General features: G+C 47.2%; 1 protein-coding gene across 3 annotated transcripts in view; it reads left to right on the top strand.

The window, feature by feature from the left end:
• The window catches only part of RGS22 (regulator of G protein signaling 22), a 164,944-nt gene that overhangs the window by 127,392 nt on the left and 10,745 nt on the right, over positions 1 to 26,807 (top strand). For 2 of the 3 annotated variants that reach the window (XM_073679621.1, XM_073679619.1), the window contains 6 exons: positions 1,407 to 1,565; positions 3,360 to 3,428; positions 3,932 to 4,093; positions 5,005 to 5,184; positions 17,771 to 17,929; positions 20,209 to 20,334. In XM_073679621.1, the coding sequence (XP_073535722.1) occupies positions 1,407 to 1,565; positions 3,360 to 3,428; positions 3,932 to 4,093; positions 5,005 to 5,184; positions 17,771 to 17,929; positions 20,209 to 20,334 (855 nt within the window). The remainder of the gene's footprint in view (positions 1 to 1,406; positions 1,566 to 3,359; positions 3,429 to 3,931; positions 4,094 to 5,004; positions 5,185 to 17,770; positions 17,930 to 20,208; positions 20,335 to 26,807) is intronic. The other variant, XM_073679620.1, reaches the window with a different exon arrangement.

Below are 26,807 nucleotides of genomic sequence, written 5' to 3'. Positions count from 1 at the left end.
TGGTGGTGGCAAACTGACTGGAAGCATTATCTGCTATCCAACCAACAACCATTTCACACTGCTCTGGCTTCAATAGGGGTGTTCCATGGCCCCCTACAAAGTGGGACAGGAAGGTAGGACGACATGATGCGGGTGCTTGTTGTGCTCCCTCCGCAGCCACAACCTCAGCCTCTGCATGCACCATCACATCCACTTCCCCGTCCCTTGCCACACTCCTTTCCCATTTTAAATGGAGTATAATATTTGTCACGTTCCCAAAAATGTCTGTATTATTACCGCAGTAATATAGGATCACGTCTGATGACCACGGTTTTAGGCAGTGGCCTAATAATATGGTATTGGTCAGCAACCAAGTGTGAATAGGTTTGAACAACACACAACTGGCAGACTTTAAATGGAGTATAATATTTTTCACGTTCCCAAAAATGTCAGGATTATTACCGCAGTAATATAGGATCACCTGAGATGGACAAGTTTCTCTGCTTCCACAGTGCAGCAATGATATTAAAATCAAACAAATCTGGCAGTATGCTGCTAACAAGCAAATGTAGCAGTAAAAATGGTGTATTATATTGGTTTTTAACAAAATAATCAGGATTAAGAACAAAAAGAGTACTAGCCCTAAATATCTAGGGCTATGGATATCTGTAACAGCAGCAAACAGAATGTGCAATGGACCCTATTCTGTTCTATACACTCTCCACAAACTATACCTGCCTAAGTCCTGCTATCACCAGGATTGATATGCATCTGAATTAGTTCTTAGAAGGACTGTTAGTTTAGATGTATATTGCTGTGGAATACCTGACTCAATCAACCGCCAATTCTCTCCCTCATTCAGCTGCATCTCTCCTACTCTGCCTGTCTGAAGGGTAGACTGTGACAAGCATAGAGTCAACCGGGTTTTATATAGACCCGATGACGCTATGCTGCCAGCCAGTCACTGTAATGGCACAACCAACATGGCTGCAGCATTACAGTATCTGGCAGGCAATCCCCGCATGTTATTTCACTGTCTAAACAGAACCAAACATGCGGTGCAGGGAGTCAAGCTCCTGCCCGAACATTCAGGAAGTACTCACCGAGCACCGAGCATCTCGAACACTGAGATGCTAAGGGCGAGTACCAAGCAGTTGCGAGCATGCTCGCTCATCACTAGTCCTGACCTCTAACCAACCCCTGACTTACAGGACATTGGGTATTAATTCACAACTGCCCTTAGACATCACAAGTATTCCCTAGATGACCAGTTAATAACCCCTAAACATTTCTAGGAATACTTTCACTAACACCTAACATACCCTATGTAAAAAAAAAAAGTCCATTGTTTTTACGCGTAGCTGGTAACATGAGTAAAATTTGTATAAATCTTGTTCAGGGCACCAACAAATTGATTTATTGCACAGGTCATGATGCTGGCAGGAGGCTGGGGAAAGCTTCTACATGATCGTCTGCCATTAATCGTCATTACCGAGATACAGAAATATGTGCGTATGAGGATCGAGAAGAAATGGCTTCCCTTGTTTCTAGCAACTGAAGAATTTAGAGAACGCCGGAAACATAAAGTAGGATCTGCATCTTATTCTTTAGGTTATTGAGACATGAAATTATTATCAGTCAACTTTTTAAGATGAATTAGGAAATGTGGCACAGTGGGTTTTTTCTACTCGTACTGATGCTTAGATATAGAGAAGACTAAAGATTTTAAAGCAAAACCACATAAAAAAGGAAAGAAGACAAATATGAGAGATAAACAAGAAATGAGAAACACACTCTATTGACACACGTTGACCAGGGATGAGCGGACCCGTGGAAGTTCGGGTTCTGGTACCCGACCCGAACTTTATTCCAAAGTTTGGTTCGAGTACCAGAACTGTACCCAAACTTGAACCAGAACCCGAACCCCATTAAAAACAATGGGAACCCAAACTTTTGAGCTGGAAAATTCTGTCTCACGGACTTCCCCCGGAACTCCGAACATTGCAATAGACTTCCGGGAGAAGTCCGTGTTCGGTGTTCAGCACCGGACACTAACTTTTAAGTTCAGGTTCACTCATCTCTAATATTGACCCATTAATACATATTCATCCTCCCTTGCAACCTTATAGTTCTTTGCTTCAAGCCTTGAAAGGTATAATAGCCTACAGGACATCACGTTCCATTCATCCTAAACCTGCATTCTACCAAAATCTGCCTCTCAGAAGTCATTCTGAACTTTGATCTTCAGTCGTGCACCCCTGATGACAGGCAGTTTGGACCAATGGCATAGCTCAGCTGTTGGCTCGAAATGTGCGCTCTCCCATGTAGCATCAGAGGAGTGCAGTGGTACTCCAGCGATCCAGTCAGCTTCAGAGCAGCGCTTGAATGCTCCATAGCATAGACAAGTGTGCATTACTTGCAAGCTCTAAGAGACCACTGTAGCTATTGCCGGTGACTTAGGCAGCGAGCAGTAAACTATAAAATTAAAGATACCTCTGTGTCTTGAGAACGTTGCAGATTTTCAATAAGAGCTAAGTTGCAAAGTTATCTGTTTTCACAAGCACTTTGCAGTTTTACCCATTCAGAAAGTTGAGGCCAATCCCTTTAATGCAAACCTGAATTCCAGCCTATAGAAAGGGGGACTAATATCATACAAACATGTTCATCCACATCTATTTTACTCATTTCAAAGTACAATTACAGTCATGACTACTTAGTTTTTGTCTGATCTTAATGATAACTGGACAGTGTGAGCAAAGAAGAAGATGACCAACTAGTAAATAATAACGTTTTTAAAACAAAAACACTTTTTTGAACTGTGTTTGCCAGTAGCTAGATAAGTTGAAAGTCATCAGTAGTTGATTCTAGGATACCGAGCTACAAGTGAAATGATGAGCTGGAGTATGTGAGATTAGAGATGAGAATTTCTCTGGACTTCTTAGCAAAAATTTCAGTAGCCGGAAATGACTATGAACAATAAATTGTATTTAGTCGAATACATACACTTTAGAGAGCTGTTGTACCAACGATGGTTCAGCTGATCGATCGGATGGCAATTACGTCCCCAGACTCTCCCTTACACAGGAACGCTCACTCTTCCGAGCTGTCCTGTGTTCCCTATGAGAGAGTCCCAGCCAAACATTTCTGGTGATGGCTTATCTCTTATAGAACCAGACGATCGGCTGTTCAAAATCAGACATGCCAGATGCTTTTCTCCGACAATTTTCTTTTGGAAGGAAGTCCGAGACCCGAATACACATCAAACTGTCAGCTGAACCCAACGACAATGGCCGGCTCAGCCGCTTTTAGTCTAGTGTGTATGGGGCACTTCAATAGGTTAAACTGTAAATATTTACTTGGTTTATGTGTTTTTCCTCCAGTCAGAGATGAAAGATGTGGTGGAAGATGTCCTATTCCAAACAAGTAAGAAGAAATTGGGAGTGTGGAAGGTAAATATACTTGACTTCTAAATCCATCCGTCCAGTTCTGTCTGACCCTTGGATACTCTATAGGCCATTTCTCGCAATGCTTCCTGTTTTCCATGGCTTCTTTCAATTGCTTGATGTTTATTCCCGTATCATTATTGATGGTGTGCAGCCAACGGGCATTCAGTTTACCATTGACCATTCTGAGCAGCATCCCTCTTTCTTTTCCCCTCATCAAATGTCCAAAATAGATCAGTTTCTGTCTGATGATCTTGAAAAAAAATATACTTATATTACTTTATTTCATCTATACATTTTGTCATATTGTATTTTTTATTTTTAGTTATTGCACTTGTAAGCTGCAAAATGAATCAAGGGATATTTTTTTTTATTCATCTGTGACAGCTATGTATAAGAGATTACTCATTTTCTTCTATCTGTGACAGCTATTTATAGGAAATTACTAATTGTTTTCTATCTATGACAGCTATGCCTAGGAGATTACTAATTTGGACTTTTCTCTTTAGCAATTGGACAGCAAGTGGATTACTTCCTCCAAAGAAATCATAGCTTTCCGCAAAGCATTACTGAACTCTGTGACGGCCAGCCAATTTCAGCGCTTTATATCTTTAAAGGGAGATTTTCTAGAAAATGGACTCCTCTTCTGGCAAGAGGTGCAGAAGTATAAGGTGAGATGGAACCAATTGTTTCATTGTCATAGACATAACACAGGAGCACTGTTAAAGATGGATTGGTGGGGCATGTGCTCTGGGTGCAGGGAGCCAAGGGAAGCACCGACAAGCCACTTTGCCTTAGCCAGAGTATTTAGATCTAAGGCTGCAAGCTAAAATTTTTGTCTCAAGTGATGAAAAGCGTAGATACAACTTTTTGTTCTCAATCTTCTTGTAGGCCACTTTCACAAGGCAGTATTAGTCAGTGCATTGCAGCAATATTTGTAAGTCAAAATCATGAGTGGGTCTAAAATGCAAATACTGAACAAAATGCTGCCATGTGAGAATGGTAATGCAGGTTTAGAAAACCTAAACCAAGCAGGGCACATTGCGCTACATCGATGGTGCAACATTTGTATGTTTATACAGTAGATCACGTCCGCTCATTTACTTCATATTGGGGTGGCATTGCTATTCAGATTACATATGAGCACTCAGTGATTCAAATGTGTCTGTGGGCTGCTGTATGTTCATTTAAAGATTGGTATATCCGTATATTTGGAGTGTTAATAAATACCGTGGTATCTATGAATAATTATCATTATATCTACCGTATGAGTTTAGCTACAACTGTTTTCAGTCTCATGGAATCCATTTAATATTAGAGATTACAATTAGATTCATGCTCCCCTGGTCCAGTGTCTGGTCCTCCGAGGCACCCAGTTTTCACTTCAGTGCAAGGCATCCTTGACTCCTTGGCCCGGCATCACTAGCCCTCACATGACGTATGTCACACCGCAACATCATGATGTTGCAGGACCTTGTAAGTGCAAGAGGTGCCAAAGATTCCCAGCGCAGAGGTGAAGTCCGGCTACTACGAATTGCTCATCTCTTCCTAACACAATTTTTTTCTGTTACGTGTCCTTCAGGAATTGTGCCACTCGCACTGTGATGAGTCTACAATTCAGAACAAGATCACAGCTATCATCAACTGTTTCATCAACTCCTCCATCCCTCCAGCTCTGCAGATAGACATTCCTCCAGAGCAAGCAGAAAAAATTATAGAGCGACGTCGGGATCTTGGACCATATGTGTTTCGGGAAGCAGAGGTCAGCTGAAGCAGATGAATACATCTGTATACTTGAGTTACTGGAGGAGGCCTATATATAAACATTAACCTCATCTTACTGGAGCGGGCCTATATATACACATTCATCTCACATTGTAGCACACCTGGCACCAGCTAATCAGGGGGAGTCCTAGGTGTAAATTCTGACTTTCATTGAACACTCATAGTTCCCTGGCATACAGTAACACACATGGCTTCTACTAATAGAGGGGTGATAAATTGGGGGCCTTATTTACCATAAAAGCTATAGTGAGCCCACGACAGGGGTTTCATTAACTCTTTAAAGGGAACCTGTTACCAGGTTTTCCCTGAATAACCTTAATCCATCACTATCAAGTCATTTTGAACAGCACTCCAGCAACCCGCTTATATGTGCCCAACTCCTACACATATTTAAGAAAATACCTTTTATAATCCTTCTGCGCCATATGCTAATTGGTCCAGTCCGATGGATGTCGTTGGTCGGTGCTTGCTGCCTCCTGTCTCTCTGCAATTACCAGCCCTCCTGGCTGACATCTTCTACGTCATCCACATAGCCTGTCGCATCAGCGCAGCTCCTGTTTTCTACTGTGCAGGTGTGTGAGTTGAACAGACTGTGGATAACGTAGGAGATAGCAGCCACATCAATCAAGGCAGGAGGATGGCAATTTTGGGGAATGAGGAGGCGCCGAGCACTGACCAGTGACACCCATCAGATCGGACAACACCGATAAGCATGTTAAGTATTGAGTATGCAATCAGGCCTATTCAATACACAATTAAAAATATAAAAACAAAAGAAAATGTAAAAAAAAATATATAAAAATGAATATGTATGAATTAATATATATTAAAAGTTGAAATTCCCCATCTCCTCCTCAAACATAAATAGCATAAATGGGTTCCTTAGCAGATTATTAATTTCACATTACACTGCGATGCTGTAGTATTACAGTATATTGTATAGTATAATGACTGCACAAGCACATGCAGACAGGTAGTGTACAAAACAGGGGGTAATGTACCTGAACCTGACGGATCTCAGTTCAGACTGGTAAAAGCCCTACTCTGACCCTGGTCTATCCCTACCTGACCACCCAGGTTGGCACCCTAAGATAATGCAGTGGCGCACTCACTCGACAGCGGCTCACCCCGAATGCTCCTAACTAGTGTTGAGCGATACCTTCCGATATCGGGAAATATCGGATCGGATTGGATCGGACCGATACCGAAAAAGTATCGGATATCGCCGATTCCGATACCGGAAACCAATGCAAGTCAATGGGACATAAATATCGGAATTAAAATAAACCCTTTCTTTCCTTGTAGGTTATTTCTACATGAAGGAAAACAACTAAGAATAATGTAGAATGTATTGGGGGAGGTGGGGGAGACAATAAAGGCATAGAGGTTTAGCCCAGTCAAATGGAATAGCAGGAATTAATATTTTTTTATTATGTTCTGAGTTACGGAAATATTAACTATGTTAAGTATTTTTATATTTTGTCAGATATTTATGTTTCACTACTTCCATGCTCTTCACCTTCTTTTTTACTTCTCCCACACTTTCTCCTTCATCATCCTCAGCATCTTTTTCATCCACTTCTTCTTCACCTTCTTCTTCTTCACCTTCTTCGTATTATTCTTTTTTTTACATTCTTCATATTCTACTTCTTCATCTTCTTCGTATTCTTCATCATATTCTTATTTGTGACAGGCATTCCTGTAGTTGTTATCTATAAAAGGTTGGACATTACACCTTTCGTTCTGCCCGTCACAAAAGATTTACAACAGGATTTGTCCGCGTTCAGTTTGGCCTGCAGCAGCAGGTCTTTTCCAGGGGCACCACGAGGAGGAACGGACTCACCCCCATACACTGCTTAGTCATCTTCTGCTTATAATTTAGATATTATCTTTTGCTCTGATTTTTAGTCTTATGCTTAATGTTCTTCCGCTTTTTGTTCTGCAGCTTCTTGTATTTCTGCTTCTTGGTTTTCTGTATCTTGGTGCTTGTCTTCTCTTCTTTGTCTTCTTGGTCAACTTCTTCAGGGTCATCTTCTTGGTCTTCTTCGGGGTGGTCTTCAGGGTCGTCGTCTTCGGGGGTCCTCGTCTTCGGGGTCCTCGTCTTCTTCGGGTTGGTCTTCTGGGTCCTCGTCTTCGGGGTCCTCGTCTTCTTCGGGGTGGTCTTCAGGGTCCTCGTCTTCTTCGGGGTGGTCTTCAGGGTCCTCGTCTTCTTCGGGGTGGTCTTCAGGGTCCTCGTCTTCAGGGTCATTGTCTTCGGGGTCCTCGTCTTCTTAGGGTTGGTCTTCAGGGTCCTCGTCTTCAGGGTCCTCGTCAGGGAGATCCAGAGTGATTACCAAGAACCATTTCAAAAAGCTTGAACTTGGAAATGTAGCAGAAGGTACAAGAAAGCTGAGGAACTACCGAGGACCAGCTGACGGTACTGGAACCCGGATGGGTAGCAGAAGATACAAGAGCAAATGGAACTACCGAGGACCAGCTGACGGTACTGGAACCCGGATGGGTAGCAGAAGGTACAAGAGCCAATGGAACTACCGAGGACCAGCTGATGTTACTGGAACTCGGTTACTAAGCAGGAGGTACCTGTGCCAGAAAGCACTACCAAGGACCAGCAGACGTTGGTGGAACTTGGATACCGAGAAGGAGGCACCTAATCCAAAGGCACTGCCGAGAACCAGCTGACGGTACTGGAACCCGGATGGGTAGCAGAAGGTACCCATGTAAAAAAAAAGTTCAAGGCCGCGAGCCGGCCGCAGTTACCAAAACCCACAGTCCTACAGAGGGTGCTTGTCCTATTGGCACTATGGAACCAGCCTTCATTGCCAGATCCCGCAGCCCACATAGGAGTCACCTAAACTGCAGGCACCATAGAGTCGGCTAACCCGACCGCAACACGACAGGACAACGCATTGGAGGCAAAGTGACGTTGACACTACCCGGAAACAGCTGGCGTGCTGGAACCAGGCTGGGCAGGAGGGAGTACCCGTGCCAAAGACACTGCCGAGAACCAGCTGACGGTACTGGAACCCGGATGGGTAGCAGAAGGTACAAGAGCCAATGGAACTGCCGAGAACCAGCTGGCGGTGCTGGAGCCCAGGGTAAATACTAAAAACAGAAGAGCCAGAGGTGTATTTGGAGGAGGTTTTAAATCCGTACTACAGTGGATGTGGACAAAGCAGGAGAATTTGCCGGACACACAGCTGGGGATCAGCTGACGTTACTGAATCCCAATAACACTGGAGCAAGCGTTGACTGTGCAGACGGCACTTCTGAGCAGCAACTAGCGGTATTGGAGCCCAGGGTAAATACTAAAAACGGAGGAGCCAGAGGTGTAATTGGAGCAAGTTTTAAATAAGTAGCACAGTGAATATGGACAGAGCAGGAGAAATTGCCGTGAACACAGCAGGGGAACAGCTGACGTTACCGAACCCCAATAACACCGCAGCAAGTGTTGACTGTGCAGACGGCACTTCCGAGCGCCAACTGGCGGTGCTGGAGCCCAGGGATAAGAATGAAAACAGAGGAGCCAGAGGTGTAATTGGAGCAACTTTAAAATCTGTAGTAGTGAGAATGTGGACAGAGCAGGAGAAATTGCCGTCCGCACAGCAGGGGAACAGCTGACGTTACTGAACCCCAATAACATGGTAGCAAGTGTTGACTGTGCAGACAGCACTTCCGAGCGCCAACTGGCGGTGCTGGAGCCCAGGGATAAGAATGAAAACAGAGGAGCCAGAGGTGTAATTCGAGCAACTTTAAAATCTGTAGTAGTGAGAATGTGGACAGAGCAGGAGAAATTGCCGTCCGCACAGCAGGGGAACAGCTGACGTTACTGAACCCCAATAACACGGCAGCAAGTGTTGACTGTGCAGACAGCACTTCCGAGCGCCAACTGGCGGTGTTGGAGCCCAGGGTAAATACTAAAAACGGAGGAGCCAGAGGTGTAATTGGAGCAAGTTTTAAATAAGTAGCACAGTGAATATGGACAGAGCAGGAGAAATTGCCGTGAACACAGCAGGGGAACAGCTGACGTTACTGAACCCCAATAACATGGTAGCAAGTGTTGACTGTGCAGACGGCACTTCCGAGCGCCAACTGGCGGTGCTGGAGCCCAGGGATAAGAATGAAAACAGAGGAGCCAGAGGTGTAATTCGAGCAACTTTAAAATGTGTAGTACAGTGGATGTGGACAAAGCAGGAGAAATTGCCGTCCGCACAGCAGGAGAACAGCTGACGTTACTGAACCCCAATAACACGGCAGCAAGTGTTGACTGTGCAGACGGCACTTCCGAGCGCCAACTGGCGGTGCTGGAGCCCAGGGATAAGAATGAAAACAGAGGAGCCAGAGGTGTAATTCGAGCAACTTTAAAATGTGTAGTACAGTGGATTTGGACAAAGCAGGAGAAATTGCCGTCCGCACAGCAGGAGAACAGCTGACGTTACTGAACCCCAATAACACGGCAGCAAGTGTTGACTGTGCAGACGGCACTTCCGTGCGCCAACTGGCGGTGTTGGAGCTCAGGGATAATACTGAAAACAGAGGAGCCAGAGGTGTAATTGGAGCAACTTTAAAATCTGTAGTAGTGAGAATGTGGACAGAGCAGGAGAAATTGCCGTCCGCACAGCAGGGGAACAGCTGACGTTACTGAACCCCAATAACATGGTAGCAAGTGTTGACTGTGCAGACAGCACTTCCGAGCGCCAACTGGCGGTGCTGGAGCCCAGGGATAAGAATGAAAACAGAGGAGCCAGAGGAGTAATTGGAGCAACTTTAAAATGTGTAGTACAGTGGATGTGGACAAATCAGGAGAAATTGCCGTCCGCACAGCAGGAGAACAGCTGACGTTACTGAACCCCAATAACACGGCAGCAAGTGTTGACTGTGCAGACGGCACTTCCGAGCGCCAACTGGCGGTGCTGGAGCCCAGGGATAAGAATGAAAACAGAGGAGCCAGAGGAGTAATTGGAGCAACTTTAAAATGTGTAGTACAGTGGATGTGGACAAATCAGGAGAAATTGCCGTCCGCACAGCAGGAGAACAGCTGACGTTACTGAACCCCAATAACACGGCAGCAAGTGTTGACTGTGCAGACGGCACTTCCGAGCGCCAACTGGCGGTGCTGGAGCCCAGGGATAAGAATGAAAACAGAGGAGCCAGAGGTGTAATTGGAGCAACTTTAAAATCTGTAGTAGTGAGAATGTGGACAGAGCAGGAGAAATTGCCGTCCGCACAGCAGGGGAACAGCTGACGTTACTGAACCCCAATAACATGGTAGCAAGTGTTGACTGTGCAGACAGCACTTCCGAGCGCCAACTGGCGGTGCTGGAGCCCAGGGATAAGAATGAAAACAGAGGAGCCAGAGGTGTAATTCGAGCAACTTTAAAATCTGTAGTAGTGAGAATGTGGACAGAGCAGGAGAAATTGCCGTCCGCACAGCAGGGGAACAGCTGACGTTACTGAACCCCAATAACACGGCAGCAAGTGTTGACTGTGCAGACAGCACTTCCGAGCGCCAACTGGCGGTGCTGGAGCCCAGGGATAAGAATGAAAACAGAGGAGCCAGAGGAGTAATTGGAGCAACTTTAAAATGTGTAGTACAGTGGATGTGGACAAAGCAGGAGAAATTGCCGTCCGCACAGCAGGAGAACAGCTGACGTTACTGAACCCCAATAACACGGCAGCAAGTGTTGACTGTGCAGACGGCACTTCCGAGCGCCAACTGGCGGTGTTGGAGCTCAGGGATTACAGTTCAGGTGGTAGAAACATGAACAGAACAGGAGACCTGGATACTGTTGCCAACCAATTATTTATTCTGGAAGAGGACTGGCAAATTCATGAGAGATCCAGGCCTTGTTCATTTTGAGAAAAGTAAGCCGGTCAACGTTATCGGAGGATAGTCGCATGCGACGGTCTGTTAGTACACCACCTGCGGCACTAAAGACGCGTTCCGATAATACACTAGCAGCAGGGCAAGCTAGCACCTCCAGTGCATACTGACTAAGCTCTGGCCATGTATCCAGCTTACAGACCCAAAACTTGAAGGGAGAAGAGCCGTCTGGGAGTACACTAAGAGGGCAAGACATGTAGTCTGTCACCATCTGACGGAAACGTTGCCTCCTGCTGACTGGAGCTGTCTGTGATGGTGTAGACATTTGTGGCGGCGGGGACACAAAACTTTGCCACATTTCGGCCATACTGGTCTTGCCTTGTGCTGAGGCGCTGCTTCTGCTCCCTCTTTGTGCAGAGCTTCCTCCACTGCCTCGACGCACTGAGCTGCTTTGTAAAGCACTAGCAGCACTGCTCTCGGTTGGAATGGAGAACATGATGGAATGCACCAGTGCGTCTTGGTACTCCCGCATTTTACGCTCCCGGTTCAATGGTGTTATGAGGCTTTGTAAGTTGTCCCGGTAGCGAGGATCTAGGAGGGTGGACACCCAATAATCAGCCGTGTTGAGAATGTGGGCGATGCGGCGGTCGTTTCTGAGGCACTGCAGCATGAAATCAACCATGTGCTGCAGACTGCCAACTGGCCAAGAAACGCTGTCCCCTGCTTGAGGCGTGATCTCTGCCTGCTCTGCATCACCCCACCCTCGCTCTAGATACTGACTACTAGAGCATTGTGTACCTCCCTCCTCTGGACAGATGTCTTCCTCATCCATTGACTCCTCCTCATCCTCCTCACAAAGTGTCCCCTGCCTAGGCCTTTGTGAGGAACCACGTTGCGCAGACTGTAGAGAAGCAGATGGCATTTGTGACTCCTCATCCTCCACCTCTTCCAAAACCTCGTCCCTTAGTGCTTGCAGTGTTTTTTCAAGCAGGCAGATAAGGGGGATAGTCATGCTGACTAGTGCATCATCTGCACTCGCCATCCGCGTGGAATAATCGAAGGCACGCAAAACGTGGCAAATGTCCTTCATAGAGGCCCACTCAGTGGTGGTGAAGTGTGAACGGCGCGCACTGCGACTTGTTTGCGCCTGCTGCAGCTGGTACTCCATTACTGCTGCCTGCTGCTCACACAACCTCTCCAACATATGTAACGTTGAATTCCACCTGGTGGGTAGGTCACATATGATGCGATGTTCCGGAAGACATAATCGGCGCTGCAGAGCTGCAATGCGTGATCTTGCATTGCTGGAACGCCGCAAGTGAGCGCACTCTATGCGGACCTTGTGAAGCAGTGCATCAAGATCCGGATAGTCCCTCAAAAAACTCTGCACGACCAAGTTGAGCACATGTGCCAGACATGGGATGTGAGTGAGGTTGCCTAGGCCCAGAGCTGCCACCAGATTTCGGCCATTGTCACACACTACCATGCCTGGCTGGAGATTCGCTGGCACAAACCACACGTCACTCTGCTGCTTGATGGCATTCCAGAGCTCCTGCGCTGTGTGGCTTCGATTCCCCAAAGAAATTAATTTTAATACGGCCTGTTGACGTTTGGCCACGGCTGTGCTCATATCGGTCATCATAACAGGTAACCGTTCACGGGTCGATGTGGAGGTAGACCGTGACGGCTCCTGCAGCGCTGATTCAGAGGAACTGGAGTATGAGGAGGAGTCAATGTGTACAGACTGGATTCCTGCAATCCTTGGAGTTGGCAGAACACGTACAGCGCCACTCTCAAGATCTGTACCCGGCTCCACAACATTTACCCAATGGGCAGTGAGGGAAAGGTATCGTCCCTGTCCATGCTTACTGGTCCACGCATCAGTGGTCAGGTGGACCTTGCTACTGACGGCGTTTTGTAGCGCATGTTTAATTTTTCCCTCCACATGATGTTGCAGGGCAGGGACGGCTTGCCTGCTGAAATAAAAGCGGCTGGGCACGTTGTATTGTGGGACTGCCAATGCCATAAAGTTACGGAATGTGTCAGTCTCCACCAGCCTGAATGATAGCATTTCAAGGGCCAGTAGTTTAGCAATGCCAGCATTCAGAGCCTGTGCTCGGGGGTGGTTTGCCGAGTATGGGCGCCTTTTCTCCCATGCCTGTGCTAACGATGGCTGTAGACTGGCCTGGGAGTGTGAGGATGACTGGGAAAGTGGTGCTGTGGGTGGAATTACACTGTGTCTCTGTACAACAGTGCCAGAGATTCTTCCATGGCGATCCTGTGAGGAAGCCGAACCAGCTGTGTGTGAGCTGGAGGAAGAGGCTACAACACGAGCTGAAGAGGTGGTAGGTGGCGCTGTAGGTTGGCCTAGGTCTTCAGTGTGTTTGTGTAACTCCACCACGTGCTTGGTCCGCACATGTTTCCACATATTTGTGGTATTGAGGTTGCTGACACTTTTCCCTCTTTTCACCTTCTGATTACACAGCTTGCATTTGACAAAGCAAATGTCATCTGCAACTGTGTCAAAAAAGGACCAGGCACTGCAAGTCTTGGGAGCGCCCGCTTTGGATTTTGGAAGAGCCATGCTCCTAATGGGTGCCGAAGTGGAGGCTACAGGCAACCAAGTCTGCCCCCTCCCTCTCCCTCCTTTTTGGGCCGTTCGGGGAATCTCTTCCTCAGAGCTGCTCCCACCACCTTCCTGTCCCTCACGCCATGATGGGTCAAGGACCTCATCATCTACACCACCCTCTTCAAACAACTGCTTCTCCTGGGTAGTCTCGACAGCACAGTACGCACCAGAAAGTGGCACCTGAGTCTCATCATCAGATGCGTACTGAGGTGTGCTGCTGACCATAGGCACTGGCCCACCCGCCTCTTCAGATTCAGAGAGACAAAACGGTTGCGCATCACTGCATACTACCTCTTCTTCAAATTCTCGAATTCTGCTTGGCTGGCCCCCTCTTTCCAAGCCAAGAGATTCAGAGAACAGAAGTAGAGATGGCTCCTGTCCAGGGCTCTCTGACTGCCTGGGCAATTTGGCAGGTGGTGAAGAGACAGATGGGTGCTCTTCAGTGCTCAGGACCTGAGAGGATCTGGAACTAATTGAAGTCGATGCGTTAGCTGCCATCCATCCGACAACGGCTTCAATTTGGTCCTCGCGCAGCAGTGGGGTACGGCTAGCTCCTACAAAGCTGCGCATAAAGGACTGTTCCCTGGTAAAACTGGGGGATGCTGAGTCACTGGTGCCCGCAGCAGGCACAGAATCCCCACGTCCTCTCCCTGCAGGCACAGAATCCTCACGTCCTCTCCCTGCAGAAACTCCACGCCCACGCCCACGACCACGACCACATGCCTTACTCCCTGCCTTCTTCATCTTGGTAGACTGATAAAGATAGGCAGAAAAGTACTAAGGGCTTAGTGTGCTTATTCCTGAACAGCTGCTAACAGGTATAAGAAACACTAATTTTATAAAGTGTGGACTAGACTTTAATATGAGCTAATGTGGCCTACACAACTGTAAAGTGGAGTGTTTGGTGAACTTTATTTAGGTTTTTTTTGTCACAAAAAGACACTGGATGTGCCTAAAGATGTAATAACGATAGTATCACAAACTTTTTGTAGCTATTACAATGTAGGAAGGTAACCTACAATGCAATAGATGAGGCTGCAAAAAATAGGCTAATACTAATCTGGCTGGGGCTGCAGGGCCCAATGCTGCAGAAAGGCTCCTCTATCTACTCCTATATAGTGTGTTTGGAATCAATTTAGCTGAATATGGATGGAACCACCACACTAATAGGAGATATCAGGAAAAATTATGAATTGGCAATAAAGGACAATGTATGAGGCAGTGACACACACTGAGTGCACTACAACCAGACGGGGTTGAAGCACACACTACAGGGTGAGCTGCACTCACACACCAGACCTTGCAGACAGCGGTGAACAGTACAGATGCAGAGCACTGTGCACTAGTGCTGCAAGACGGAAAAAAATTTCTCTATCTACTCCTATATAGTGTGTTTGGAACCAATTTAGCTGAATACAGATGGAACCACCACACTAATAGGAGATATCAGGAAAAATTATGAATTGGCAATAAAGGACAATGTATGAGGCAGTGACACACACTGAGTGCACTACAACCAGACGGGGTTGAAGCACACACTACAGGGTGAGCTGCACTCACACACCAGACCTTGCAGACAGCGGTGAACAGTACAGATGCAGAGCACTGTGCACTAGTGCTGCAAGACGGAAAAAAATTTCTCTATCTACTCCTATATAGTGTGTTTGGAACCAATTTAGCTGAATACAGATGGAACCACCACACTAATAGGAGATATCAGGAAAAATTATGAATTGGCAATAAAGGACAATGTATGAGGCAGTGACACACACTGAGTGCACTACAACCAGACGGGGTTGAAGCACACACTACAGGGTGAGCTGCACTCACACACCAGACCTTGCAGACAGCGGTGAACAGTACAGATGCAGAGCACTGTGCACTAGTGCTGCAAGACGGAAAAAAATTTCTCTATCTACTCCTATATAGTGTGTTTGGAACCAATTTAGCTGAATACAGATGGAACCACCACACTAATAGGAGATATCAGGAAAAATTATGAATTGGCAAAAAAGGACAATGTATGAGGCAGTGACACACACTGAGTGCACTACAACCAGACTTGGCTGAAGCACACACTACAGGGTGAGCTGCACTCACACACACAGACCTTGCAGATAGCGGTGAACAGCACAGGGAACTGTGCACTAGCACTGCAAGGCACAGTGATTTAGAAAGTAGCTTGGGTAAAGCAGTATAGAGCAAATAGGTAGCTAAAACTGTCCCTCAGAACAACAGCGTCCTATCCCTAACTGAATTCACAGCAGAGTGAGCTCAAAATGGCGGCGGTGGCTTTTATAGTGCATCATGACATCATTTCAGCAGCCAATCACAGCCATGCCATTAGTTAAGATGCCTACATGCCTAACAGGATGTGCCCACACTTCTTAGGATCCTCATTGGCTGAATAAAATGAAAATGTCTCATTGCATTATGGGAACTTCCGATTCCGGTATACGATATTGCAATAGTATCGGAATTAAGTATCGGAATTCCGATACCGCGAATATCGGCCGATACCCGATATTTCAGTATCGGAATGCTCAACACTACTCCTAACAGATCTTAGTATAGCTATGCCTGTTTAGCAACTCACTCGGGAAAATAGGTTATACACTAAAAAGTGCAACTGACCCTGCCAGTTCCTGTACAGACTAGAGATCCAGTTTCCGCAGTCCCTAGTGGAACATGCGGGTGCAGAGACCACAGACTTGGAGATGGCAACTCTGGCCCAAACTGACTAAAAGACTGGTGAGTTGCATCATGTTCCTCCTAAAGAAATGGAGGGCAGAGCAGAGTGTGAATTACTTAGTGTTCTGAACAAAGGAAAGATCCCAAATTGAGTAAAGAAAATAACAAAATACCAAACAAAGAATAAAGCAAGTACTGTTAACAAATATACTGCCACAGAAGATAGGTGCAAAGAAACAGCAAAGCGAAAACCCTTAGCTGGAATCTCACAGACTGGCTCCAAACATCAATAGCATGTCAGAAAATCCAAAAGAATCTGTTACGGTGCTGGGTGGTGGAACCATTGTGCTGTGGTACAAGGAGGGACCGAAGGGGCGTAACTAGGGCCTCACCAAGACCGACCTTGGCTATACGGCGGCTTACTCGACTCCGTGAATCAAGGAAGGACCGGGAAGGTGGACCAGGTGCTACTCCGAGACCGACCTCATGTGAGAGCAAGTGACTCCCACGGGACTGATGACAGGCGCTGACTGGCACAGCAGATAGGCAGGCACAGCTGGTAGGCAGGCAGGTGGGCATGGCTGATAGACAGGCTGGTGGGCAGCACTGGGACCTGAAGGCTGACAGGAGTGTTAGACACTAACAGACAACATTGCACAGGCACCTCCATGTTGGGGGAGGTGCCTTAAATGATACCTGTCCTCCGGCCATTGGCTGAGGACATCTTAGGATGGCGCGCGCGGGCACTTTAAGAGACAGGGAGCACGCGCGCGCCCTAAGCACAGTGCCCAGGGATCTACGCGGGGTGTGCGCACCCCAGACACAGCCGGCGTGAGAGACAGCAGGCGGAGCGGGAGACACCAGCTGGGGGCCGCAGCGGTAAGGGGATCAGCGTCTCTGCCGGGCAGGAGGCAGAGACGCCGACAGTACAGAATCTATCACCAGCAGGAAACACCAGCAGGAGGACTGAATATATAGCTGCACACAAGTGAAAAAAAACTGCGTTAAGCTAAGCAGATTGCAGCCAGAAAAGCAGAAACCAAACACCCAGAGAAAAGGTGTGTATCCTGTGGCTCGGCAGAAAAAGAAGCTGACCACAGAACACACTCAAGCGATTAAATCCAGGATTATGACAGTAGGCAATAAAGCGATCTCACGTTCAAGTTCCCTAATTTAAAATGTAAATAAACATTAAGAAATCTAAAAAAAAATTAAAAAACGGCCAGACTGTTGCTCACTTCCTTCCTTCTGCTGAGATCTCAACCGAGTGTGCACATGTATGGGGGCATCAGCAGATATAGCCATTAACTAACCCAACTTTCTGCTGACGGCTGTTTATTGCATGTGGCCAGCTAAAATCTGTCAACTTTTTGCAATTGTCTAAAATACAAATACAAACTGTGAATGTATCTGTTCACCTAGATGACAATCTTCAGCATACTGTTCAAGTTTTGGCCCGAGTTCTGTGAATTCCGGAATCGTCTGACAGATGAGAAGATTGTGCCTCACCTGGAGCGAAAAAAGGCAAAGAAAACAGAACAAATGAAACAGAAGATGAGGGAGCAAGAGAAACTCGCCAAGGTGGGTAAATCTACAGTACATCTAATATGTAGAATTACAAATTTTGAGGTTTTCCAGAAAGAGGCATGTCCCTTAGAGTAAGTTAAAGGGAATCTGTCACCACTTTGGAGTTATCAGACCTCTACGATGGCCGTATAGGGTATAGAAAAGTAAATCTATGCATACCTGTATGGCCCATAGTAGAGGTCTGATTGCAGAGAAAAGCGCTTTAATCAATTCTATTCTGTACAGGCTTGGCGCCCGGGGGACGCCAAGAAATCCCCGCCTATGTGCTTATTATTCCCCCAAATATCCGCCTATATGCTTAATTATCATATTCCCCCCTCCCCTGCACATCACAGGGCCCTGTGACCGTGACTCCCCGGCGCCTGCGCAATAGAAACCTGCAGCGCAGAGCACAGGTAGACGGGGCCGGGATGAAGCAAAGCGCGCTCTATGTGAGTGGCGCTTTGCGCATGCCTGGGTAGTCAGGGAGCACAGTGCACGTCACAGGGTCTGTCACAGGGGAGGGGGGAATATGATAATTAAGTATATAGGTGGAGATTTGGGGGAATAATAAGCACATAGGCGGGGATTGCTTGGCATCCACCGGACGCCAAGCCTGTACGAAATAGAATTGATTAAAGCCCTTTTCTCTGCAATCAGACCTCTACTATAGGCCATACAGGTATGTATAGATTTACTTTTCTATACCCTGTATGGCCATAGTAGAGGTCTGATAACTCCCTTTAACTCGTGGAAAAATCTATCTAGCATATGTCTGCAGATTTGTGACAGATTTCACCCATTTAAATTGCAGGAGGGAAATTCCGCAATGGAAAATCTGCAATGGAAATTGACAGTCTGTGGATTTTAGAATCAACACCATGGGTCAATTTTTATGGCAAAACAATTTTCAGCATATGGATGGAATTTGTTATTTCATCCACTTTGCTGCTATTTTTAATTCCCAAATTAGGACAAAAAAATTATAGCATTTCTATCTCGTGTTAACATACCCTTATGATACTAAATCACTGGAATTTTCTGGACTTATATCAGGAGAGAATTATCGATATAATCATGAAAGCTTTGAAGAATTTTTTATATCCAAAACCATCTTGCGTTAATTGGATTTCTATATAGACATTTTATGGCCGTGACATTGGCCAGAACTTTAGTCCTTCTTTGATTTTCTGTCTATTAGTTGGATTGTATGAACTTTTCGTTGATCCAGTATGAACATTATAAAATATTACAAACTATAGATTATTAATACAACTGGAATCTATCATTTTATGACCCATCAAAGACTTCTCTATACATACTTTTAAGGAGATTGGGTACCGGTTGAATTAAAGGGGTATTCTAAAGTTTTTACATTACTTCTGGCCAGCCTCTTCTGAATCCAAGAATTCCTCTTCTGGAACCAGGGCAGCAATCAATTCAGAGGACACAGAGTTTATAAAAACAACCAGAACTTTACTTGGTAACTGGCATCATTTACAGGCAGGTATAAAGGATAAGGCCCAACGGGTTGTCATCTTTCCCACAGGTACCGAAAACAACTTCAGCCCTGGTTCCCGATCTAGGTGAAGCATCTCTGTTGCTTTCTTCTCTAGCCCTAAAGACTCTTCCTCACCAATAACATGAGGCGGAGAGAAATGGGATCCAGATATACTGACTACTTGAGTCCTGACTTCTTCTGCAGCCTCACAGACACAATGTGCCCCCAGGCCCCGACGAGTATCTTGAGGTTCCCAGGCCGGCTAAGGGAACTCTTGCAGAGTGATTCTTTGGCGATCCACTGTCCGTGAGTGATACTAGGCCCACGTCTACCCTAGCAACCCCAATGTGCCTGCTAGTTTCTACAGTACTGCACACTACTGACTGTGCTCACTTCCTGCACTTGACACTAGCACTCACTTCCCCCTCCTTCTACTCGGTCGGGTCTTACAGTTAACCCTGCCTAGGCTAAACTGCAGCCTCAGAGGGTTCTAACTTCAGGAATGTACTTTTAACCCTTTTTAGTATCGGGGCAGACAATCACCTCCACCACTACTACACTTTCACAGCTTCCTCAGTCAGTCACATGGACAACAAAAGGGGCACTCATTTTGTGAGGTCCTGGCGGTTGGACTCCCACCTATTATGTTCTCTACTTTACTTTTCAGTGATCAGTGTATTTTCTTCTTACTACTGCAAGAAGGAAATAACAAAGTTTTACTTAAATGGGAACTCAGTATTTGTACTGTGTGTTGCTCCTTTGATTTGATCTCAGCTACATTCTACATTTACAGCTGCAGCAACGTGAACGTGAAGGCTCAAAGAGAAAGGGCACCTATTCAGACTTGTATGATGACAACGATAGTGCATACAGCGAAGAGACATTTTCTGTCCGCGACACTTTTGAACGTAGCAGACATGTGAGTACATTTCATTCTAAATTTATTATGTTATTGTCTACAGTAATAGATGAATAGATGATGGTTACTTAAGTGGTAGTAGTCGGGGGTGTATCTGGGAGGGGGGTCCGGGGCATTTGCCCTGAGCGCAGCCGGCAGGGGGACGCCGTCGGGCTGAGGTGTCTCCCCGGCGGCTGCCATTTGTCGTCCCCCGGAGTGGGATTCGAACGTTCTCCCAGTTTTCAATTATATTCACAACTTTCAAGCCCCTCTGTAGTAGTCATTATTAGAGATGAGCGTTGTTCTACTCGAACTGTTCGCCAATCTCAAATTCGAGCTGTTTTGGGCGGTGTTCGAGCCGGTCGGCGAACACGAACAATTTGAGAAAAATTCGGCTGTTCGAGGTTATGTTCGATAACTGTTCGTGCACCAAAATCATAACTGGATTTTTTCTCAGTAATGATGAAAATTAATGTTAATACGCAGTTTGAGTGTACAGCGGGGTGGGGGGAGGGGCAGGGGATGGATCTCTGCAGGAACAATGAAGATCTCCATTTTTTTTTCTCTTTCCCGCATTTGCAGTGGGGAGGTGCAATCTGTCAGCCTATCAGCAGCGCACACACGGAGCGAAGTGCTTTTTTTCACACAAGCAAGGGCATGTGTGATTGGCAGTGTATGTCACATGTCCTTGCCCTATAAGACCAAGCCATTTTCCCCGTCGCCACCATTTTCTCACTGCTGCAGCTGCGTGTTAGACGGCACCGCTGTTGCTGTGTGCGCTATACCTTGTTAATTTCAAGCCAATTTTCGCACAAATATACAGATAGCTTGGGAGTAGGGAATAGTTGTGATTGCAGTCCTTTTAAGGACTAGGTTACAGCATTTCCTACGACTTTTATCAGGCAGGTCTGTGCTCTTAAATAGATAGATTGTGGGAGTAAAGACTAATTGTAATTGGAGTCCTTTTCAGGACTAGGTTACATCAGTTCCTATCAGTTTTTGCCAGGCAGGTCTGTGCCAGTGCTGTGCAAGTTTTTTTCACAGCATTTGGCTGAATCTAGCAAAGCTAATCCTTTTTGGCCTATTGCAGAGTGTGTTAGTCAGTGGAGTAGCCTATCTGTGTTGCAAGATATACCACCTGTGTATAGAATACCAATTTTTTTACTGCACCTAGTGAAGTAAAATCTTTTGGGCATAGCATCATTCTATTAGTCCATCTATACTGACCTCCATCAGGTTGCAAACTGAATATAATTTTTTTCTGCATCTAGCTCTGAAAAAATATTTGGGCTTCTAGCAGTGTGTGGGACTTGGTCTATTAGTCCATCTATACTGACCTCCATCAGGTTGCAAATTGAATAAAAAAAATTTCTGCATCTAGCTCTGAAAAAATATTTGGGCTTCTAGCGGTGTGTGGGACTTGGTCTATTAGTCCATCTATACTGACCTCCATCAGGTTGCAAATTAAAAATAATTTTTTTCTGCATCTAACCCAGCCAATAGTTTTGGCCTAATACCACAGTTTGGCCACTCAGCTCTGCTCGGTTACCATCCATTGTTTTTTTGTGCAAACAACTCCAGAGTTGTGAATTAGTTAACCACCAAAATGAGTGGAAAAAGGCCTGCTGCTGGTGGAAAGGGGAATAGGCGTGTTGGGAAGGGGAAAAAAGGTTGTGTCCGTGGGGTAGGTGCAGAAGAAAGACCATCTTCCAGCCAAACTAAAATGTCTACTTCTTTTAGCGGACAATGTGATAAGATCCCTTTCTTACGGCCACGCCAATCGCTACAAATTCCAGATGAGGCACAAAAACAGCAGGTGCTTCAACGGATATCAAGTGCTCCTTTAAGTGGGCTCTCCTCCACATCAACTTCAACATCACAAATACTCCAGTCCTCAAAGGTGTCACCCAAATCGCACTTGCTTCCTCACAGCTCCCAAATCTCCAGCTGCCCGTCTGAGTATGAGGTAGAACAGATGGTTGAGTCTGCAGAGCTGTTTACTCATACTATAGCCTGGGAATCAGAGGTCGACTCCAGCGCTTCTGTGAATCCAGACGAGGAAATGATCTGCACTGATGCCCAGAATCTTTATGAGTCGGATTCAGGACCAGACGCAGAAGGTTCTGACCATAATGTAGACCCTCATTCCCAAACTGTAACTCCTGTTGGTGGAGACAATGAGGAAGACGATGATAAGACTCAAATACCTGATTGGAGCGACAACTTTAGTTTTTTGTCAGGGCAGGAACAGGTTGGCTCTGAGGACGACGGGTGTGATAACGCACAGGGTGATGATGATGAGGTCGGAGATCCCACTTACTGTCAACCCACAGTCAGCCAAGAGATGAGGTCAGCAGAGGAGGTGGAGGAAGATGCTAGTGACGACGAGGTCAGGTTGCGCCTTCCTGGACAGAGACGTAGTACTGGAAGCACGTCAACAACTGCATCCTCAAACACAACTCTGCCTCTCACCACAAGTCGTGGTGGCTCTTCAGGTCGCATGGGTGCTAAGCCTTGCATAGCCTGGGCATTTTTTCAGATCGATAAAGATGACCCAACTCGTGTTATCTGTAACATTTGTCAGCAAAAGCTAAGTAGAGGCCAAAAAATACATAGTTTGAGTACTTCATGCATGAACCGGCACATGGACATGAAGCATAAGTTGCAGTGGGAAGCTCAGTGTGCTACAATGCGGTCTAGCCGGCCGGGCCAACCACCGTCTGCCATATCTTGTGCATCCGCGGCCTCTTCATCCTCTGTGACTGGGGGGACAGCAGTCACACCTGTTTTGGGGCGCAGACCTGCCACCTCTTTACCCGCAACAGCCAGCGTGATTGGCAGGTCATCATTTTCTTTGGAGGTGGTAACACCAGCTGGTCTTGAGCGCTGTCCGACATCGATAGCACCACCTTTGGATCAAGGCAACCTAACATGTCCGCCTGCATCTTCCTCACAGACCGGCAGTTTGCCGGGGACACCCTTATCAACCCCGTCTAAGCACAATAGCCAGCCCTCGGTCCCTCAGATGTGGACAAGTAAAAGACCATTTCCTCCTAGCCATGAGAAAGCTAAGAGGTTGAATTTCACCATCTGCAAGCTCTTGGCTACAGAAATGCTGCCTTTCCGCCTGGTGGACACAGAGGATTTTCGAGACCTTATGTCCGTCGCAGTGCCCCAGTACCACATGCCCAGTCGGCACTACTTCTCAAAGAAAGGTGTGCCTGCGCTCCACCAGCATGTCGCACACAACATCACCGCTTCTTTGAGAAACTCTGTGTGTGACAGGGTGCATTTCACCACAGACACTTGGACGAGTAGGCATGGACAGGGGCGTTACATGTCGCTGACTGGGCACTGGGTAACTATGGTGACAGCAGGACAAGGGGCTGCTGTCCAAGTCTTGCCGTCCCCACGAGTTGTGCGTCAATCCTCTTTATGTCATTTTTCCTCCACTGCTTCTGCCTCCTCAACCTCCTCTCGGTCTTCCACCTGCACCCAAAGCCTGTCTGGTCATGCCACAAGCTTTCTAACTGCGCAGAAGGGATCCTGCACACCTCCTTACTATGCTGGCAGTAGGGCTCAACGTCATCAGGCGGTTTTTACATTGAAATGTCTGGGAAATGTGAGTCACACAGCTGAGGAGTTGTGGTCAGCTCTGGAGAACCAATTTCATGAATGGTTGTCTCCACTGGACCTGAAGCCAGGGAAGGCCGTGTGCGACAATGCTGCAAACCTGGGTGCGGCCCTTCGCCGGGGCAATGTCACACACGTGCCTTGTATGGCTCACGTGTTGAACCTGGTTGTCCAGCAATTTTTAGCCCACTATCCCAGACTAGATGGCCTTCTGCAGAGGGCACGGTCGCTGTGTGCTCACTTCCGCCGTTCGCATCCCGCAGCTCAGCGACTTACATCTCTACAGAAGTCGTTGGGCCTGCCACTTCACCGGCTAAAATGCGATGTGCCTACCCGGTGGAATTCAACTCTGCACATGTTGCAGCGACTGTGGCAGCACCGACAAGCCCTGGTGCAATACGTTCTGACGTATAGCCTGGGCCAACGAGATTCAGAGGTGGGGCAAATCACGCTGGAGGAGTGGTCTCAGATCAGGGACCTATGCACCCTTCTGCACAGTTTTGAAATGGCGACGAAGATGTTTAGTGCTGACGATGCCATTATCAGCATGACTATTCCGGTGATTTACATGCTGGAGCACATGTTAAACAGAATTCGGAGTCAGGTGGTGGCACAAGAGGAGGTGGAGGAAGTAGAGGAGGAGGAGTTGTATGCGGAAGGGCTAACATCTGCAAGGTCCAGACGGTCGGCAGCACCAGGGCGGCAGGCATGTGAGGGTGGGGGAGATGATTTTACCAGGGCGCATGGTAGCAGCCAAACTAGTGAGGAAGGTGCAGGAGCCCAGGAAGAAGTGGAGGACGAACTGATGGAAGACTCATCAGATGAGGGAGACCTTGATCACATTTCTGTTGTGCGAGGTTGGGGGGAGAGGACAGAGGAAGGAAGCATGATTGTTACCTCGCCACCAACACAACAGGGACTTGGTGCTCCTGGATGCGCAACACACATGAGTGCCTTCTTGCTGCACTACCTGCAACATGACCCTCGAATTGTGAGAATTAGAAATAATCCTGACTACTGGGTTGCCACACTGTTAGATCCCCGGTACAAAAGTAAATTTGCAGAAATTATTCCTGCCATAGAAAGGGATGCACGCATGCAGGAGTATCAGCAGAGACTGTTGCAGAATCTTACATGTGCTTTTCCACAAAATACCAGTGGTGCACGTAGTGAATCTCACAGTTCCAACTTGCCAACCGTGGTCTGTATGGAATTGTTCAATAAAGGGCCCAAAATTAAGATAACATAGATGGGAGAGGTCTCTATGAATAGGAATTCCTAAGTATTTGATACCCTGTGAGGGCCAGGCAAAGGGAAAGTTGGACTGGATGGAATCCTATATGGATTTAGGGAGGGAGACATCGAGGGCCTCAGACTTCGCTGCATTGATTTTAAAATTTTACCATGTAACAAAGTGATCTATTTCAGCCATAACAGCATGGATGGATATATGTGATTGAGTGATATATACTAGGACATCATCAGCAAATAGAGAGCACTTGTACTCGGTGCCTCCCACCTCAATCCACCTAATATTGGGGTTATGGCGAATTGATGAGAGCAGGTGCTCCGTCACTAGGATGTATAAGAGAGGGGACAGAGGACATCCCTGCCTTGTCCCATTGGTGATTGTGAAAGGTGATGAAAATGTTCTCACGCACCCCCTGGGCCTTGGGACACCCGGAGCCGGACCCTTTTTGGTGGATGCTGGTGGTTGTAGTCTTCGTGGCGGCGATCCGGTTCCGTGGCTCAGGGCGGTCAAACCAGTGGCGGAACTATTTATGTGGTTTTGATGTTTAAATGTCCGACTACGCCACCCGTGGATTGCGGTCAGAGTGAACCGCCGCTACAGGGCAGACCGCTAAGGCTGGTGTTGTGGGTGCAGCAGAGCGTAGCATAACTCCCCACGGGAGGAGTATAGCCTCAGGGCAGTGTATGCGGAGGATGGGGGTGATGGTGCAGGGCAGCAGCAGTAACGACACGGAGTCAGTGATGCAGTTCAGGGCCTTTACTCACAGTTCTTATTATCCAGACCACGTCTGCAGGTAACGGCTGCCCACGTCGTACTGTGCTCACCAGGTGAGGGGCTCAGACAACTCCCAGATAACTTTGGAGCGCTTCACAGGACCCCCTTTGTGTGTCCTTTGTCTGGCCTTTCTTACCAACACTTCTGTCCGGCTGCCTCGGGCCTCCTCTTGGTAAACTTGGCGCCAGTTTCCCTGACCCTATGTGGTGCCTTCCTAGCGGGTGGAGCAAGGGGCTGCGCCACATAAAATGTCAGAGCCTCCGGTTTCTAGCTGAGGGTCGTTTCCTGCCTCCACTAGTTCGGGGACCGGTCTCCCCCTTTGGCCTGACCCCTCCACGCAGGTGGATTCGGGCGTGCGGTGGCGACTCGCCCGTCCGCACCCCTGGGATCCCTTCATTCCTCGTTCCTGGAGCCTTCTCCGCTCCTCTTCCTTCCTTCTCCCTCTTGCAGGCCTGGGCCTCTGTTACTAGGCCCGCCTCCGGAGCAGAGCTCATGCAGAGCCCCTGCTCCCTGCCACTTCTGCTCAGACTTCTCTGCACTGAACTAAGATGGTGCCCACCTTTTATACTCCCTTCTCAATGCACCCAGGAACTGCTTCCTCCCTGCTCCTGCACTGCAGGGTTCCCCTTCCTCAGTGTTCCCTCCCCCCACTCCAGCCAGGGACAGGGACTGTCGTGCCCATCTCAGGGGCATATTGGTCGCCCTGCCCCACGGCAATGTGGTGTAATGCATGCAGGTGTCGGGTCCTGATCCACACTCCATCCTTATCTGAGAGTGAGATATCACACCTCTGGGTGAGGTGCAATACGTTCCATTTATCTTCAGCCTAGGTGAC

The sequence above is a fragment of the Phyllobates terribilis genome, unplaced genomic scaffold, assembly GCF_046119375.1.
Source record: "Phyllobates terribilis strain yellow unplaced genomic scaffold, ASM4611937v1 Scaffold_4__5_contigs__length_816908805, whole genome shotgun sequence".
Taxonomy (NCBI): Eukaryota; Metazoa; Chordata; class Amphibia; order Anura; family Dendrobatidae; genus Phyllobates; species Phyllobates terribilis.
The sequence above is the reverse complement of the archived record's forward strand: the minus strand, read 5'-3'. Positions and strand labels throughout refer to the sequence as shown.